General features: G+C 45.1%; 1 protein-coding gene across 3 annotated transcripts in view; it reads right to left on the bottom strand.

Moving 5' to 3' along the window:
* Positions 1 to 33: 33 nt before the first annotated feature.
* The window catches only part of dpysl3 (dihydropyrimidinase like 3), a 17,847-nt gene continuing 1,440 nt past the window's right edge, over positions 34 to 16,440 (bottom strand). For 2 of the 3 annotated variants that reach the window (XM_077546029.1, XM_077546031.1), the window contains exons 2-14: positions 11,524 to 11,612; positions 10,505 to 10,689; positions 8,875 to 9,039; positions 8,145 to 8,206; positions 7,787 to 7,867; positions 6,831 to 6,899; positions 5,975 to 6,095; positions 5,747 to 5,903; positions 5,224 to 5,365; positions 4,406 to 4,576; positions 4,121 to 4,300; positions 3,189 to 3,342; positions 34 to 2,007 (exon numbers count right to left, since the gene is read on the bottom strand). In XM_077546029.1, coding sequence (XP_077402155.1) covers positions 1,913 to 2,007; positions 3,189 to 3,342; positions 4,121 to 4,300; positions 4,406 to 4,576; positions 5,224 to 5,365; positions 5,747 to 5,903; positions 5,975 to 6,095; positions 6,831 to 6,899; positions 7,787 to 7,867; positions 8,145 to 8,206; positions 8,875 to 9,039; positions 10,505 to 10,689; positions 11,524 to 11,612 — 1,671 coding nt within the window. In that variant the 3' untranslated portion in view covers positions 34 to 1,912. Of the gene's footprint in view, positions 2,008 to 3,188; positions 3,343 to 4,120; positions 4,301 to 4,405; positions 4,577 to 5,223; positions 5,366 to 5,746; positions 5,904 to 5,974; positions 6,096 to 6,830; positions 6,900 to 7,786; positions 7,868 to 8,144; positions 8,207 to 8,874; positions 9,040 to 10,504; positions 10,690 to 11,341; positions 11,443 to 11,523; positions 11,613 to 16,440 lie in introns of all 3 variants that reach the window. The other variant, XM_077546030.1, reaches the window with a different exon arrangement.

Below are 16,440 nucleotides of genomic sequence, written 5' to 3'. Positions count from 1 at the left end.
TGGAAAAAGGAAACAACAAAGCGACTCATTCAGTCGTTTGCCATTCCATTTTTTATTCAGCACCACAACACATCTTGATTTCTCCTCTCTGACATTTTGGGGGATGATACGATGGTATCAAAGAAGAAACAACATCCAAACAAAGGAATATGAATATAAAAGAACACAAGTTTAGGGCCACGCTGAAAGGGAAGAGCAGGAAAGCTAACCAAAAAGCGATTTTTGGCAAGTTGACGGTGTGTTCGGTGATGATTGTGAAAAGCAGCACTCTGAAATGCATTGTTCTTAAAACATTACAAACTTGTGACTTTCTTCTTTTTATTATTTACTCAACATGATGCAGTTTTTTTCTTGCAACATAACAACCTTATACTTGTTTCCTCTTTAAGACTTTTCTTTCTTTCTTGTAACGATATGTCAGTGCTCTTGTACTATTTTACATTTTTCACACAAAAGTTAGGCCACAAACTAAGCAAAGTTAGGCTACAGCTTTGTTGTCGTAATACACGTTCAGGGTTGTTGGTTTTTTCCCCTCATAAAAGTACATCCTGGCTAGCTTAAAAAAAAGTCATCAAATGACAACTTTTATGTCATTGACATTGTGATTGTTGATCAATTTCTTTTTTTTTCCTCCTTTTCAGAGTGGCCCTAACGTACTCTCTTGTCGATTCCTGCCCTATAAAGTCAGTCAAATCAAAGCACGATCGTCTTTCCTTCCTCCACATTTTACTTTCAAGCTTGGAGCCACGATGAGGCTGATGTTGAAGTGGTCGCATGAGAGCGATCGGTTGGGATATTCGGAAGTTGATGTTTGTAAGGAAAGTCGAGCCAGAGGCTTGACGGCAGGCCTGTACAATATATTGGACACATTTTGTTTGGATATCGCCATATTGGCCCTTGCAATATGCATATGGCAAAAAGTTGCTTATGGAATTGGATGCTTTCACTACGTCAGATGCAAACTTCAAGGTGAATATTATCGGAGGTCATTACAATGAACCGCGTGCTCAGTTTGCCGTATGAAAAGAATGTCATTTTTTTTCATTAGTACAGGTTAAATATTGCAATAATATCGATATGGCTGTTTTCAACTACAATATCACATACGGCAAGTTTTTCCAATACGGTGTTTTTATTAACGCACGATTGCACATGGACACATCTTACAAGTTTTTCCCGTGCTCATCTCTAAGCATAACGAGTGCAAAGAAATATTTTTGTCTTCTCTTTTACAATAAGCACGTTGTTTCTTTTGCAAATCCTTATCATTTGCTCCCTCACATAGATGGGGTCGCCATGGAGACGAGTTGAAAAGAATCATGGATCCCATCGCCGGCAGAATCTTACGTGGTTCATCCACTTCCATGTCTTTTCACAATCAGATTCCCCAATTATTGTTATTATCATTTAGCCCCCAAACAAGCTGCACAACATCATTCGCACAGCGACGTGACATCTCGTGTATGCACAATGACATGGAAAGACAATTAGGGACGAACCCATATGCCATTTAAGACCAGGTAGTTTGAATGGACTTACTTTTCATACAGATTGACTTCACCAACTACCAAGAGCACCAGCACATAATTTGGAGCATATTTAGCTGTTGAGAAGAAAGGCTGAGACTGGCTGTGCTTTGGTTGTTTGATCATTTTCAAATTCAATAAAAAAAGAGCCATTAAATGCTTGCTTGTTGCCAAAATCCCAATTTGTTTCCATTTGAGGAAGCAAAGTCTCGCGTAGTGACAGGTAAGGCATGTATCGTCTGCATTTGTACTTTAGCAGTTTTTATTTAGTCTTGGTTGTCGGAGTTCACGCACGCACGCACACACACACACACGCGCACGCGCACGCACACACGCACTCTGGCTCCGGAGGCTGCACAGAGTTGGGCGGGCGGGAAGCGGGGCTTTTAACTGAGGGAGGTGATATTGGAACGACCACCAGGGGGCACCATAACACGACGACTGGCAGGCCTGGCGGGGACGTCATCAGGAATGGGGGGGCCTGCAAGCACAGAGGGAAAAAACTCTTCAGACTCATCTCCTCATTTAGTTGGATTTCATCTTATACTACGATGTGAATAGGCCTCATCTTTTTTCTTTTTCTGCTGATTTGTTATGATATGCAGGACAAGGACAATGCAGCCATAAAACGACAATTTGGAGGGATTTAAATGGACAAAACGAGTTCCTGGTTTGCTGGCATCCTTGACTGGCCTCCTTTTATGTGCTAGAAAGATCTTTAAACTGGGAAAAATAAGAATCACAGTGTGGTTATTTTGCGGATCGTTTCAAACCAATTGTTGTTGGCAGACGCTCGCGGATCTTTCACACATGCAGTGAAAAATGAAATCTATTAACACTCCGCATGTATTTTGACCATATTTAAAGTCTCATTTTTGTCCTACATGTGCAAATGTCTAGTCAAATTGTGGCCCCCTCTGTTATGTTGAGCGCGTCGGTGTTGGTGGAGCCAAATGCAGCCGGGCCGGGATCGAGGCCAAAAAGGGCTTTTTCATTCCACGAAAACTAGGACAGGCAAACACACAAACAATAAAGTCCAAAACGGAAGTGCGAAACAAAGTGGCGTGGCCAGCAGACAGCAGGATGCGGGGACACAACAAGGGTCCCAGGACCCAGGTGGCTAAGGGAAGTGATTGGCTGACACGCGCAGGTGGACATGATCAAGCTTGACCACGTGAAAAGGGGCGGGCACACGAGGACAGCAGAACAAAACACAGATCAGGAGCAGCTTTCATAAACTTGAGAAGAAAATGAAAGGAAAGTAAATGCAAACAAGAAAAGTAAGCAAAAGACAAACTATGACACCCCCCAGCATTCAAGTTGACCTTGCCCGTGTCAAGTGCCGGCAAGCCAGAACATTAGGTACACCTGCACAATGACAGCAGCGCAAATAAAAATGAACCCACTAAGGATTAAAAAAAATAATAATTCAACTTTTGATTTGTGGAATGATTGATTCTAACACAGCGTTGCCTTTAGATCCAACTTTAAGATCAATCCATCCATTTTGGTGAGCGCTTATTCTTACAAGGGGCTGCTGGAGCCTATCCCAGCCGGCCTGGGGCACAACCTGAACTGCTTGTCAGCCAATCGCACACAACTTTCACATATGAGCCATTTTGTGCTTGAGAAAACTTGAGACCTTGCTCAGCGCACGTTTACCTGCTAGACTGAATCCAGACTGGTGCAGGTTCCTGACGGGCTGCTTGGTGGGTGACGTGCGCGCCGAGGCGGACGGGGTGCCGCCGCGCGAGCTGGAGAATTCCGACACGGGGCCGTCATACATTCCCCTGGGCACCGCCCTCAGGACGGCCAGCTGCACGCAACCACATGCAAACTTCAGACACGAACGACAACAAGAGCAAGAGAAAACTTTTGCGTGGCTACCTTTCTTATAAGGATGGGCGAGTACCAATGCTAGGTATCGGTATTGGGGCGATACCAGGCCAATTTCGTGGTATCGGTACTCGCAACGGGTATCGATACCGATATCGGCCCCCGCTCTTGTGGGCAATTTATTCAGAATTCTTCCATCAGTTTCTGTTGGCTCGTTTTCGTACAGGCCTGCGCGGCTCAAGCACGAGCGTCATGGAGACTGCATTTACACTTTTAGTCCAGAGGTGGCAGTCTTGTGTAAAAAAATTTCAAAGTCCTTTAGGCAGCTTTATTGTTACCGCTACTTTCTTTTTCCAAAATGAGGGCGCAAATTGTCTCGCTCTGGTTCTATCTCTCCTACTGTATTTGGGCTCACTTGCTTTGCCTGACACTCTTGCGCTTCCTTTATAGTGCGCCCCCTTGTGGTCTGATGGATAAGATGCACCTTTGAATTAGCCGCAGGGTCGAATGCAAGTGAAAAAAGTAGAGGCTTATAAAGAAATGACTGTACTAATGGTATTGGCACTTTGTTTTGGTGAGTACTTAAGATTTTGAGTATCGGTATCGGTCTAAAAAAAAAGTGGTATCGAACATCTCTAGTTTCTAATTTCCGGTCACCTCGATCCAGGTTTTGTGCATCCTCATGCATCCCCGATGAGGAAAATCAGTCAAGAAGACTTCACTGGGAATAATTTGTTTCCGTTCCGGCCGTCTCGTACCTGCTTCCGGGCCTTGACGCGTTTGTAGGCGTAGTCGGGGAAGGGCGAGCAGGGGATGAAGCGGCCCACGCCCGAGGTCACGTGCAGGTTTTCTTCCTCTACCACCATCTTGCCCTGACAGATGACCACATGAGGGGCGCCCCGCAGCTCCATGCCCTCGAAGATGTTGTACTCGGTCGCCTGCAAAAGCAAATCCCGTCACGCAAGCGAATTCCGCTCCAGTGGAAGGTTTGACTTGATCATTTTGTCCCTTTGTGATTACACGTAAGCAGCGGAGATACGCACCGAGTTGTGTTTCTTTGCCGTGACGGTTCGAATGGCGTCGGTGTCCCAGATGAGCAGGTCGGCGTCGGAGCCCACGGCGATCCGGCCCTTGCGTGGGTACAGGTTGAGGATCTTGGCCGCGTTGGTGCTGGTGACCGCCACAAACATGTTCTCGTCCATCTTGCCTGTTGTCTACTTGGGCAGAGGAAAAATCATCATCAGATCTTGCACATTTCCCAAATGGATGCGATGCTCTCAACTTGGCGGCTCACAAATTCTCTTATTGTCATTTTTTTTTGTTGTGGCAAACCTTACAGCTGTTCACTGACAAACTCGTGTACTTTTTGTCCCTGTAACAGCCTATGATGCCACAATATGGAAAGTAGTAATCAAGTGTCAAGTAAGTATTGCTGAAGCGAAAGAAAATATTGTGGCCATTTTTTTCTTGGTGCATTTTTGGCTATTCACAGCGTATTTCAGTCCCTAATGATGCAAATTAGGCGATGACGTCATTTAGTGACTTCTAGCGACTTTCAGGACAGCCAATGGCTGCTTTGCTTACTGGGGAGTTGGCAACACTTGATCTTGTTAGAATAAATGTACATAAGTTATTCCACATTCCCTCTTATAGTATTGATAAGCTTGACTTGTGCTCTTGCTTCAAAAACAAGAACTTCAAAAACTTATCACAAGACAGCGGCTGAAACACTTTGCGGATAAAATGTTGAACTTTGTTGAAACCTTCAGAACTGAAGAAAGTCATGTCTGTATTATTATTATCTGCTCAGTGTCAGACCTTGTCAAACGAAAGGAAAAAAGAAGAAGCAAGCGTGTCTGACCACAGCTTTGTCCCAGATGAGGCTCATCCTCTCCTCCACCCCGTTGACGCCTTCCGGGATCTGCGTGAAGTCGTCCTTGCCGATGGCCTTCTGAGACACGCTGAACGTGCAGTGAGCGCTGCCGCTCACGCTCAAGTCTCCGCTGGCGGACGCACACAACACGCAATTGACATTCCGCAGTGGCAAAGCAAGATTGCTTTTTGGAGCTGAAAGTATTTCCTGTTTGCAGACGACCGGCTAAGTCACTTACAAGGTGGTCTGTCGTGCAAAATAAGAACATGATGGAAAGCACAGGCGCAGCAAATACAATAAAAGCAGCAGGGGCTCCAAAACGGAACCCTGCGGAACTCCAATAAGACATTTATTGTCTAAGACTATAAATAGAAGACAATGAATGTCAATCTTTGTTCACTGTCAACCGGCTTGTGGTTGTTGGCGAGCTGATTGCAAGAAGTGACACAATTTGGATTCCGTTTCAAAATGGTATCTATTCCCGTGAAAGCAATCTCAAGGTAAGACGCACCTGGACAGTAGCGTGTTTAGGTAGTCTGGAGTGGTCGGGTCAGGACTGAGAGGTGGCGACGTTACAAAAGAAGCCGCCTTGGCCCAGTTCTTGCTCCAGTAATGCGTACCGTCTGTGCCAAGGCTGGCCGTGATTGGCTCGCCAAACACGACGTTTCCTAAGCGGGAAGCTCTGTTTAGAAAACGCCAGGCCAACAGTCTGTGGGGGGGAGGGGGGAGGGGGGATTACCTTTCTTGCGGGCCTGCGAGATGATGTCGGCAGCGCTCTTGCTCATGACACGGGTCACGTAGAGGGGACAGTTGGTTTGGCTGGCGATGGTGATGGCCCGAAACACTGCCTCCGCCTCCAGCTAAAGGAAGTTCAAACGTTTTTGTTTTTTTAAACAAACAAAGCTCTTTTTTTTCTCTCCCATGAACGCTAGCAGAGCAACTACGGTTTGGGGCTGTTTTTAATCAATACTTGCAAAGCGGACGTGGCCACCTTACAACTTGAATGGCAGCAACTGCAGCACTTCACTTCAAGCAAGCATTTTTCTATAGCGCTCGGGTCGCTGATTGAGGGCGACGCGTGCGCTGCCAGGCAGGACAGGACCAGCCAATCGCAGACCAGCCAATCGCAGACCAGCCAATCGCAGACCAGCCAATCGCAGACCAGCCAATCGCAGGGCGCATACAGTATAGAAAGACAATCGTTCAGATTCACAACTAGGGCCAATTTGGAGAACTGCACAACTGAGATTTGAAGCACAAATGTAAAAAGTGAGAGGCAGATGCCAAATAGTTACAAATGAAAAAAAGGTGGAAACTGTTGGACTGGCTGACGTCTTATCATCATTACAGGCGGTTGATTCCCGCAAGTCCCGAAAATTCCCGTTCATTCAGTTGAAGCAGATGAAATGCTGGAGCGGTTGCCATTTTGCCACGATTTACGCCCTGAATGTCACAAATGTGCGTAATAAGAGCAGCTTGACTGCGGGTGAGAGTCGAGTCCGAATGTTTGTGTGGCCAAGCAATCAATGTTGAACAATGACATCACACACACGTGGACTAGCAGTACTGCGGTCATGTTTATGATATGTCCAAACCTCTTCTGGCCGACTCAACACGTGTCCCTCCGGTCCAGTAATTCCCATCTGCAGCATTCGGGCCTGTTCCTGTTGGACCAGCGCCAAATTTGAAAGCCGTTAGAAGCAGATTGGATCATGAAAACGTGCGCAGACTTTTTGACAGGGTTTTTGGGGTTCCTGGAAGGGTGCATTTTTCACCGAGTGATGTGAGGGCGGGCAGAGAAGGAATTGCAGACACGCCCCCTCAAAACCAGGAAGTCACTGAATTGGTGAAAGTGAAAAGTTGCCTAATTGTCCGTGTCATGTCGCACGTCATACTTAAATGTTTGTTGAGCCGTTTGTTTATTTTGATACTTGTTTTGGGACCGATCAAGTTACGGCCGAGTTCCGTTCCTATGCTGGCGATGTGACCTGAATTTCGACTTAAGCCTGATTTCACCGTCAAAGTCGATATTGACATCAAAATACTTTCGATAGTCATTTTCAATAAAACAATTTGCGCAAGCCGGAAGAGCCTCAACCAATATTCCGGGGAACTAATTCAAACTTCAACACGGAAATGTGACGCGCCTGATGGCGAGCCGACCTGCTTTTTGCTGAAGGTAACAACACAACTTGATATAACTTGAAGATGGAAAATAAACAAAGATGAAGGTGCTACGGACGAGGCACGGGCGCCGTAAAGACAAAAGGACGTCGCTCGCGTACGACGTAACTCGAGGACTTCCTGTATTGAGTTTCTGATAGCAGCGTTTCCTCTATTGAGTCGTTTTGTGTTTGTGTGACATTTGGCCTCTCACGGTGGTTTTGTTGTTGCGCTTTATTCATTCCGCTACGAACCATTTGAACTTTGCTGAGTCGTGCGTTTGGGTTCAAAGCTAATTCGGTCGTGACACATGCAAAGGCAAAACAAACTAGCAGATGACCCGACTCTAACAAAAGCCACGAGGAAATGATTTCTTTTTAAATGTTACCTCTGCAATGATCTCGCCATTTTCCGCATGGACCTGAGCAATGCCGCCTCTTTCTGCCAAGAAGGTAAACACCTCATAGAGCTGCAGCCACACAAAAGCAAACAAAACAGCACATGACAGTCACAAATGGTTGCGTTATTGATCCTTTGATCGGAAGTGGCGGATCGCTGGCTGCAATTCTAAACACGCTGCTGCAATTGACGTCCCAAAATGGCTGACGTGTCGTCTCACAGATTTGCATGCAGACGCGCGCCACTTGTTGGGAGCTGCAAAGTGACCTTTGGCTTCGTGCCTTCACATGGACTGACTTGACAGGCAGGGTTAGGGTTCGGGTTAGGCAATCTTTTGGACTGCTTACCTCGCTGTTGCTCAACTGGTACTGGTCCTTGTAAGCCATGTAGACCTGGAAGGAGTTGACTCCTGTCAAAAGGGAAAGGAAAGACTGACACGTGTGCAGTAGACGGATCCAAGTCAGGGGTGGCTGATCCTGTCCTGCATGGTTTCCCTCCTCCAACACATCTGCTTCAAATGATCATTACCATAAGGGCTATCTCTCGTACCTCCTGGTCTCAGTTGGGTCGTGTTCCTGTTTTGCCTCGGATTTCTCTTGCCTTTGGGTTCTCCCACTCCTTATGTGTTGTCAATTTGTTCTTAAAGGCGCTATACAAATAAAGTTGATTATTATTATTATTATTATGAGCTCTACCGGAAGGAAGCATCTTTGTCGTTAATTCATATTTCATTCATCGTGCAAGAAACTTCCAAATATGACCGTGTTGACATTTTTGGAGGAAGTGCCCTTGTCGTCCTCTCAGAAAAAAGGGAAACGCCGCCTTCAGGTTCAGTGTCGAGTTTGGTTTCTGCCTTTTAAATTTTTTTTTACTGTGTTGCTGTGATATTGCAGGCCTTAACAGGGTTTCTTGCTTGCAGGATTTCACTGTCAAACGACGGTGAATGCTGCCATGTCCAATCATGCAGTTTATGCAGGTTGCAATATTGCAGGGGAACTTCATTACAATAAACAATGCTGCTAATTATCGGGAAATGCTGTTTTTTTTTTGTTTTTTTTTTACAGTGTACGGCGATACCTTTGTCCTTCATCAGGTTGTCCACGTCCTGCTTGACGGCGTCATCCCAGTGGGTGACGTCCACGTGGAGCGCGTAGTCGCAGCAGACCTTCTCGTCGGCCCACCGCCGCCACTGCTCGTAGGCGTCCATCAGGCTGCTGCCCGCCTCTGCGATCACGTGGTCCACTGTAGGGGGGACACATCAGTGGGATGGCAACGTTGTGTGCTGCGCTTTTCTATTTTCTCTTCGATCTGGCAGGATCAGATGTCGGCGTGTGTTTTGGCTGTGGCGAGCAAACGTTGGCACTTTTTGTTTTTAACCATCAGCGACTCCATTCCAAAGGGCTTCTTATTGAATCAAGCAGGGATTGAGCTGACAAGTCCTACTGACACTCCAAAATGTTGTGGAATGTCTTCTCAGAAAAGTTGAAGCATGACACTGTGGTGTTTCCGTTTTTTAGGGGTTGGGTTTTGTTTTATTTTGGTGGCTTTGTTGTGTTTGTCTTGTGTTTCCCTTGTCTCGTTATGTCTGATTACTTCCACCTGTGTGTCTCTCCCCTTCCCAGTGTGTTTAACCAATCAGTGCCCTCACCCGATTGGGTTTCTCATTAGTGTTGGTGTATTTAGTCTGTTGTCTTTGTCCAGTCGGCGTGGGATCCGTTTTATTTTATATAAATATGTCAGCTATGTTTTGGAAGCCTTGCGGCTGTTTTTTGTCGTCAGTCAAGCCTTGTCACAGTAAGTCACGCTTTATCTCAGTCCAGTAGTCCACGTCGTAGTTAAGTCTTCTTTGTCACGTCACCGTCCAGTTGCCCTCGTTTCCGTCAAATCTCCTATTCTACAAAGTTGTCCACGTCTCCTTCCTGTCTCCGCGTTCTACAAAGTGCTGCCAAGTTGTTCACGTCGGTCACAGTCCAGTCCAGTCCAGTCCTCGTCATCGGCCTTGTCCCCTTTTGTTTCAATAAAGATTCTCTCTTTGTTGACAATTCCCCCCTCCCTACTGTTTCTCCTGGCCTTTGGGTCCACCCACATGCACGCACCGCTTATCATGTCTGATACTGTAACTGCAAACGTTTTTTTTTTTTTTTTACTGCATAAAATCCATAGTCATAATGACTTGTTCTGTTGGTGGGAAAAACTGTTGACATGACCCACCCAGAGAGTGAATGTTTTCACTTGCTCTGAAATGGAATCTTCTTCCCCTCCAGCCACAATGAATGTGGCGCGTGAGTCGTGCTAACAGGGGCATGTCTGTTGCTAAATGTCTCTGTGCCAACTTTCATACAAGTCGATGCTGTGCACATGACGCTGCAACGTCACAGCTGTTGCTTGTAATGGCGTCCTGTCTCTGAGTGAGGACATACAGAAGCTGTCTTTGCTATTTCCATGGGAGCCTGCATGAAATCACTTGTATAGACTTGCTTTGGACAGTTGCCCGTAGGAGGCGCTCTTTGGCTCTCAGCTCCAACTCTTTAACACTGAATAGGTTTGCTCGATGATGGAAAAAAGAATCACCATTATTTTGGCAATAAATGAAATCCCAATTATTCAAACGATCAATTTTTTGGTACAAAACCAGAAAATGCTATTAAAAATATTCAGACCCATTAAAAGAAACAGAAACACAGTTCTAGCTGGCGGAGGGCCTTACCGATCATGGTGGTGCCCCCGGCAAGAGCTGCCTTGGTCCCCTGAGCAAAGTCGTCCACGGTGGTGGTCCCGCGGTACGGCATCTGCAGGTGAGTGTGAATGTCGATGCCGCCGGGGATCACCATCTTGCCGTTGGCTTCGATGGTCTTCACCCCACCGGGCACAATCAGGTTGTCGCCAATCTGCCTGTGGGACGGGACGGTTAGCAGCCATTAACCGGCGCTGGCGATGCGGCCTGTCGAGTTGGGAGGCATTAAAGCAAGTTGTGTGTGTAAAGTCGACGGATGGAAGCTCGCCAGCGGCTCCATTGAGCCGCACTCATGCGCTTGTTTATTATGCAAGAGCAGCTTCCTGTGGGAGCCTCCTCAGTGGGGGAGTCGGGACAAGTAGTATGGGAGGACAATTAAGGGTTTGAGTGGTGAGGAAAGCCTGCGCTGTTTAGTTGGACTTGATTTTGTCCAATTTGTTGGCTATGACTCGAGCCTGGAATTTTCTCTTGCTTTCGTCCCACTTTTCATGTCATGTTTTCCATGTGTTGCTTTTGCTTCGATTTGAAAAGTCCTGTTTTCTTTGTGTCCCTGGTGTCTCTGGTCAAGCTTTATTGCGTCCACCTGTGCTTGTCATCACGATTGCTCCCTTCCGTCATCCAATCGTTTCCCTCAGCCACGCCACGTTTGTCTTGTCCAGGTTTTGGTTCACTGCTTTCCTTCCGTCCTCGCCGCTTCATTGTCCATGTCATGTTCTTGCTTTGTCTTGTCCCCTGTTTGCTACCTCCGATCATCTTTGCTTTTGGATTCTGGATACCTTGTTTGCCATTTTGGTGTTTTTCATGAAATACCTGTGGTGAGCATCTCCTCCGCGCTTCCTTGCGTTTGGCTCCTCAACCCCCAGCAAAGCACGTGACATTCCGAAGCTCCAATTCGAGACGTTCGATTTTCCCTTCAAATGAGTTTGAGTTTTTGCACAAGCCTTTCAAGAGCTGCAGAGAGCTGAAATTGAAAGGAAGGGATAAGATCTTACTTGATGACGCCATCCTCCATGTAGATGTCTGCATGGAAAGATTGGTCATCGTTGACAATCCGGCCGCCTTTGATAAGAAGCCGCTCGCTCTGCAGACAAAAGAGACACGATAAGAAATACAAGAACTTTGCATAAAGATCACATGTTGGGGTTAAATAACTAAAAAAACGCAAACAAAATGAAGCCAATCTACCCTCACATAAGTTTGCATCATGTACGTAATGTCGGCCCATCCGGGCGTTGCCATGACGCCACACAGTCGCACCAATCAAAGTCTGACAGATTCCAGCGTGTAGTTGCCATGGCAACGAGTTGACCGCAGGGAGGGAGCGGGATTGGATAGCAGGGAACTGACGCTCTTTGCCTTTGTTGGCCATAACCGCCGGCCGTTGTTAGCAATGACTTGGAAAATTGGAGGTGCTAAGGAAGAAATCCATCACAGCTTAGAAAATGTCGAGTTCAATCAATGCATTCTGCATTTGATTGTTTTCAAGAACAATTGTTTGTTTTGCACAATTGAGGCAAAAGCGAGTGCACGACTTGGCTGCAAACAGCCAAAGCACGGCCCGTTCTGTTGATTGATATTGATTGATTTGAGTAAATGATGTTGATTTGTATGGTCTGACCAATATGGATTAGTTTGGTTTTTTCCACATCAGTTTTGATTCTGGTGAAATGATGAAATTGCGGTAACTGATTAATCAGGCGATTTAATGGGAAAACAAATCTAAAATGAATCAAATATTTCATTTTTTGCTCCCTTACTGCTTACAATAAAAGTGAATTACAGGCAAAATATTTGGCTGTTAGTTGTATTTAACTTTACAAGAGAAAAATCAGCACACTTCTTTTTGGATTGACTGATTTGACCAATTTTCATGTATTTATTTTTGTGGGGAGGAATGTTTGAATGAATAAATGAAAAGTGATCGTATCGGGTGGTAGCAGATTGAGGTTTGAAAGCACGCTTGATGACATTTTTCTGCCGTCCAGCATTATTCATCTGCAAAACTTTAAAGATGATCGTGAAGAAATGAAAATGAGCGGATGAAATGATCAACTTGACTTTTCCATACTCAATCAAGTATTGTAGATTTGGTCAAGTTCCTAAGCAAATGTAGTTTAGCTTACAATTGACATTTGCCTAATGTTACATTTGTGCTACCAAAGCCAAAAGAAGCCCAACAGTTAGCATGTCGCTCGTCATCAGAATTGAATAACATTACAAATTGTTTGCTTTTCAATGTCTGATTTTGACTCCACGTGAAGCACCTTGTATGCGGCGAGGCTTCTTTGAAAAGTGCTCTATAAATGCAGTTGAGTTGAGCTCAAGTGATATTGATTTTCTGCTTCAATAATAAATAATAGATGAACTGAAACAATGAATGGATTTTTGGCTTCAACGCTGTAACAATGACGGCTTGTCCCAGAAAACATGATGTTAATTCCAAATTCAAGTGCTTTGGTGTCAATGAGAATGTGAACGCTTGCTAGTCGACATGTTGTTTGTCTATAAATAATGTGTGTGCTCCAGACGAGGGCGAGCAGTATTGCAAATGGACGGCTGTACGCATGTCCTTGTCTGCACTCCGTTGTCCGTCCCTCACAGGAGAGGCAAAACAAAACATCATCTTGTTTGTCTTCCAAGAGTTTCAATCAATCTGCTTAAGTTGTAAAAGCAGCTGAAAATGTTTCCAGGTGAGCGCACTCTGCAAGGCTGACACGCTTGGAGTGGAACCCTCACTCAGAGCTGCAAGACGAGACGCTTGCACGTCAGCGTTGACCTAAAAGTGTCGCTCATTTCAACACTATCCCCTCCCTCCACGCCGCAACCCACCATCACACAAGTCGCATAATAGTCACAATCCATTCATATCTCGAAACAAAATACAAGTCATCCCCTTTTTTAGTTCATTTGACATCACTTTTGCTCATTTTCTCCTCACGACAGAATGACCAAAATGCAGTTGTCGATCAGTCATAAATCTCAGACTGAATAATCCTCTTGGGAGTTCTAATCCGCAATCCGCCTCCACTTGCATCTTTGGCTGAGGCAAACTCTTTCAGGCCATTTGGCAGCTGTAACTCATAGAAGTCACATGCCGAGTGCAGTATGAAAGTGGAGGTCCAAAGTGAGTGCTAGACTAATTGCGCGTGTGAAGAAAAGAGGGCGTCCGTCCGTCAAGTAGGAGCAGCAAGCGTTGGACTGACTGCCGTGACGGCGTTGATCCTGATCGGTTCCGACCTTGCAGGGTCACGTCCTACTTTGTCCCTCGCAGTGACTGCGTCCTGTTTTTGACCACTTCTGGCCCTCATAAAGGACGTCAGTCGCATTCAATCTTCATAGGAGTTTTGAGTGGTTTCTTGTAAAATGGCACTTTATAAAAACGAGACAAAGTGTCATTTCTGCAGAAATTGCATGGGAATACTTAAAAGTTGAATGCTTGGATTTGAATACATGTACTTATGAAGTCCATTTAAAGATGAATTACTAAAGTACGAAAATGTGGTCCAAACCGTGTTGGAACCCGGATACTCTGTGGTGGAAGGCTTTTTCCCCCCTTCCCTCCTTCTCCAACCCCCCCCCCCCCCCCCCTACTTTTTTCATCTTTCTTTCCTCCTTCTCTCTCTTCCCCTCACGCACACACACACACACACACACTCTCTTTTCTTTCTCCCCCACATCACTTTTTCTCACTATCTCTTTCTTCTATTTCTCCCTCTCTTCCTTCCACAATTTATCTCCTTTCTTTCCTTGTCCTCGTTAAAAGAATTTTTAACTCAATGATTTAATTAATAAACTTTGAGGTTTTCTTCTAACTAACTCGGTCTCTGACTCCTTCTGTATGCAGGAGCGATGGATTTAATCTGAACGGTTTCTCAGGTTGACCACTAGATGGCAGTGTGGCTTAATCCATGTACTCCAAATGAACATAAAAATGAACACTTATGGACAAATAACCATGAAACTGGATAGTCTTAATTGGCTTAAGAAAGTATGGGATTATAAGGTATTTTTTCATACAATATGGAATTTATAGTTCTCTTAAAATGACTTCTTATTGAAAGTGATTATTGATGGGAAGAAAAGCACATTATGATTGAATTTATTTATATCTAAGTTATTAAATCAGATGATGTAGATGAATAAATGCAATTGGATCCTATAGAATGTGGAGGAGAACGAGAGTTAGTTATGGCAACTACTCATAATATATTACCCTAACCGTAGAGAAACAAGGAAATTAATATCGGGATATATGAGTTGAAGGGAGGACGGTTATTATAAAACATGGAAAATGTGTTTCTCTTAGAAACCTTGATTTGGAAATGACAACTGGTTGAAAGAAAACCACATTAGGGTTAAATCATTTCTAAAGTCGCAAGCCGTATAAAATGGGGAAATGACACAATTAGGTTGTCATATTAGGGAGGAGTATGAGAGTAGGTCGTGGAAATTACCCATAACACACTGCACATTTCGTTTCAAAATAATGCTTCAAATCGAGTGTATAAGTAGATTGAATTCGGAGAATTTGGATTTAATAGCTAAATATGGTCATAGAGATTAAAACCCGATGGTTTATTTGAAGAAAAATGACAGCGTTTGACGCCGTAATTTAAAATAGTATCGACAAGAATGACCTCCAGGGATTTTTAGGACAAACCATCCTGATTGGGACCCAGGTTGGTTTTCTTACATAGTTACAAATACCAGGGGGCTTTGCGGTGTATGATAGCACTGGTACTTTCCAACTTTCTCCTTCTCTTCGTATCCTCTGTATGTCACCCGAACTTGGTCTCCATTAATTCTTGCTTCCTTTCTTATCTTTCTTTCAGTCTTTATTTCTTCTTTAATTCCGTCCTGCTTTCTGTCTTTCCTTTTTTTCTGGCAATAACTTCAATCTTATTTAATACCTCATGGTCTATACAACATCCTTTTTCTCCACCTGTAATTAATTTATCGCTTTCTTTCTCTGTGCTATTTCTAACAACGTTTGGAGAATGTAACTTTGTTGAACCCGAGGCACTGCTCTGACATGGCTGGCCCTTCACCTTACTAAACTTAATTTCTGCTCTTTAGCTCCACCCCTTGGTGATAATCGCTCCTGTAGCAACATACTAGTTACAATTGAGAACGACGCAACCTATTTTATAGGCACTATTGTCCCTCTTGTGGATAACAAATCCTGAGTCGAGGTACTTTCAAGTACAAGGCTTGGGTTACAATAACAATTGGTTGTGGGGGGGGGGCACACACGCACAACACGCCGAAAATAGCACACGTGATGTCTGTCATGACTGGAAAGTCTCATTTGGTTGCTAGCTACAATTGCCCAAAAAAGACGATTGAGAGGATGTTGTTCTTGTGCTGTTTTCCACCTCGGCCAGACTTGAGGCCATTTCAAGCCCCCGTCGGTGTTGGGTTCGGCAAGTCTGCACCACGACTGTTTTCTCACAGTTGCCTGGAGAACAAAACATTTCACTGTTGACATTTGGCAATCCATGTGAGTGAATTGCAGAAACGCAAAAGGTGGTGTGTTTGTTTTGCTGCCATCTTGAATGCACAGCGGTTGCTATGGCGACTCACGTCCAGGCAGGAAGACCACGCGCAGCTTTGCTTGCACGCTTTGTGGCAGCAGCGAGCAAGCGCGTGCTGATGGCATCAGCCCAAATTTCCTGGATGGGATTTTGTGAGCGTGGCCGGGGCCGGGGGGGGGTGGGGGGCCGAGGGGGATTACTGCTCGACGGAGGAACGCTGAGGGGAGGAAGGAAGGACCACACCTAGAAATGGGACAGCCACTTTGGCACAGTGAGGAAAGTGTTGCTGGAATAGAATTGAATCAGACCGATTTTTTCTTTTCACTTTGACAGCAGCTAAGCAAGCGAGCGCACTTGAGTAGTGAAGCGTCATCA

This window comes from Vanacampus margaritifer, chromosome 16, assembly GCF_051991255.1.
Source record: "Vanacampus margaritifer isolate UIUO_Vmar chromosome 16, RoL_Vmar_1.0, whole genome shotgun sequence".
Classification (NCBI taxonomy): domain Eukaryota; kingdom Metazoa; phylum Chordata; class Actinopteri; order Syngnathiformes; family Syngnathidae; genus Vanacampus; species Vanacampus margaritifer.
This window is presented reverse-complemented; position numbering and strand designations above follow the sequence as displayed.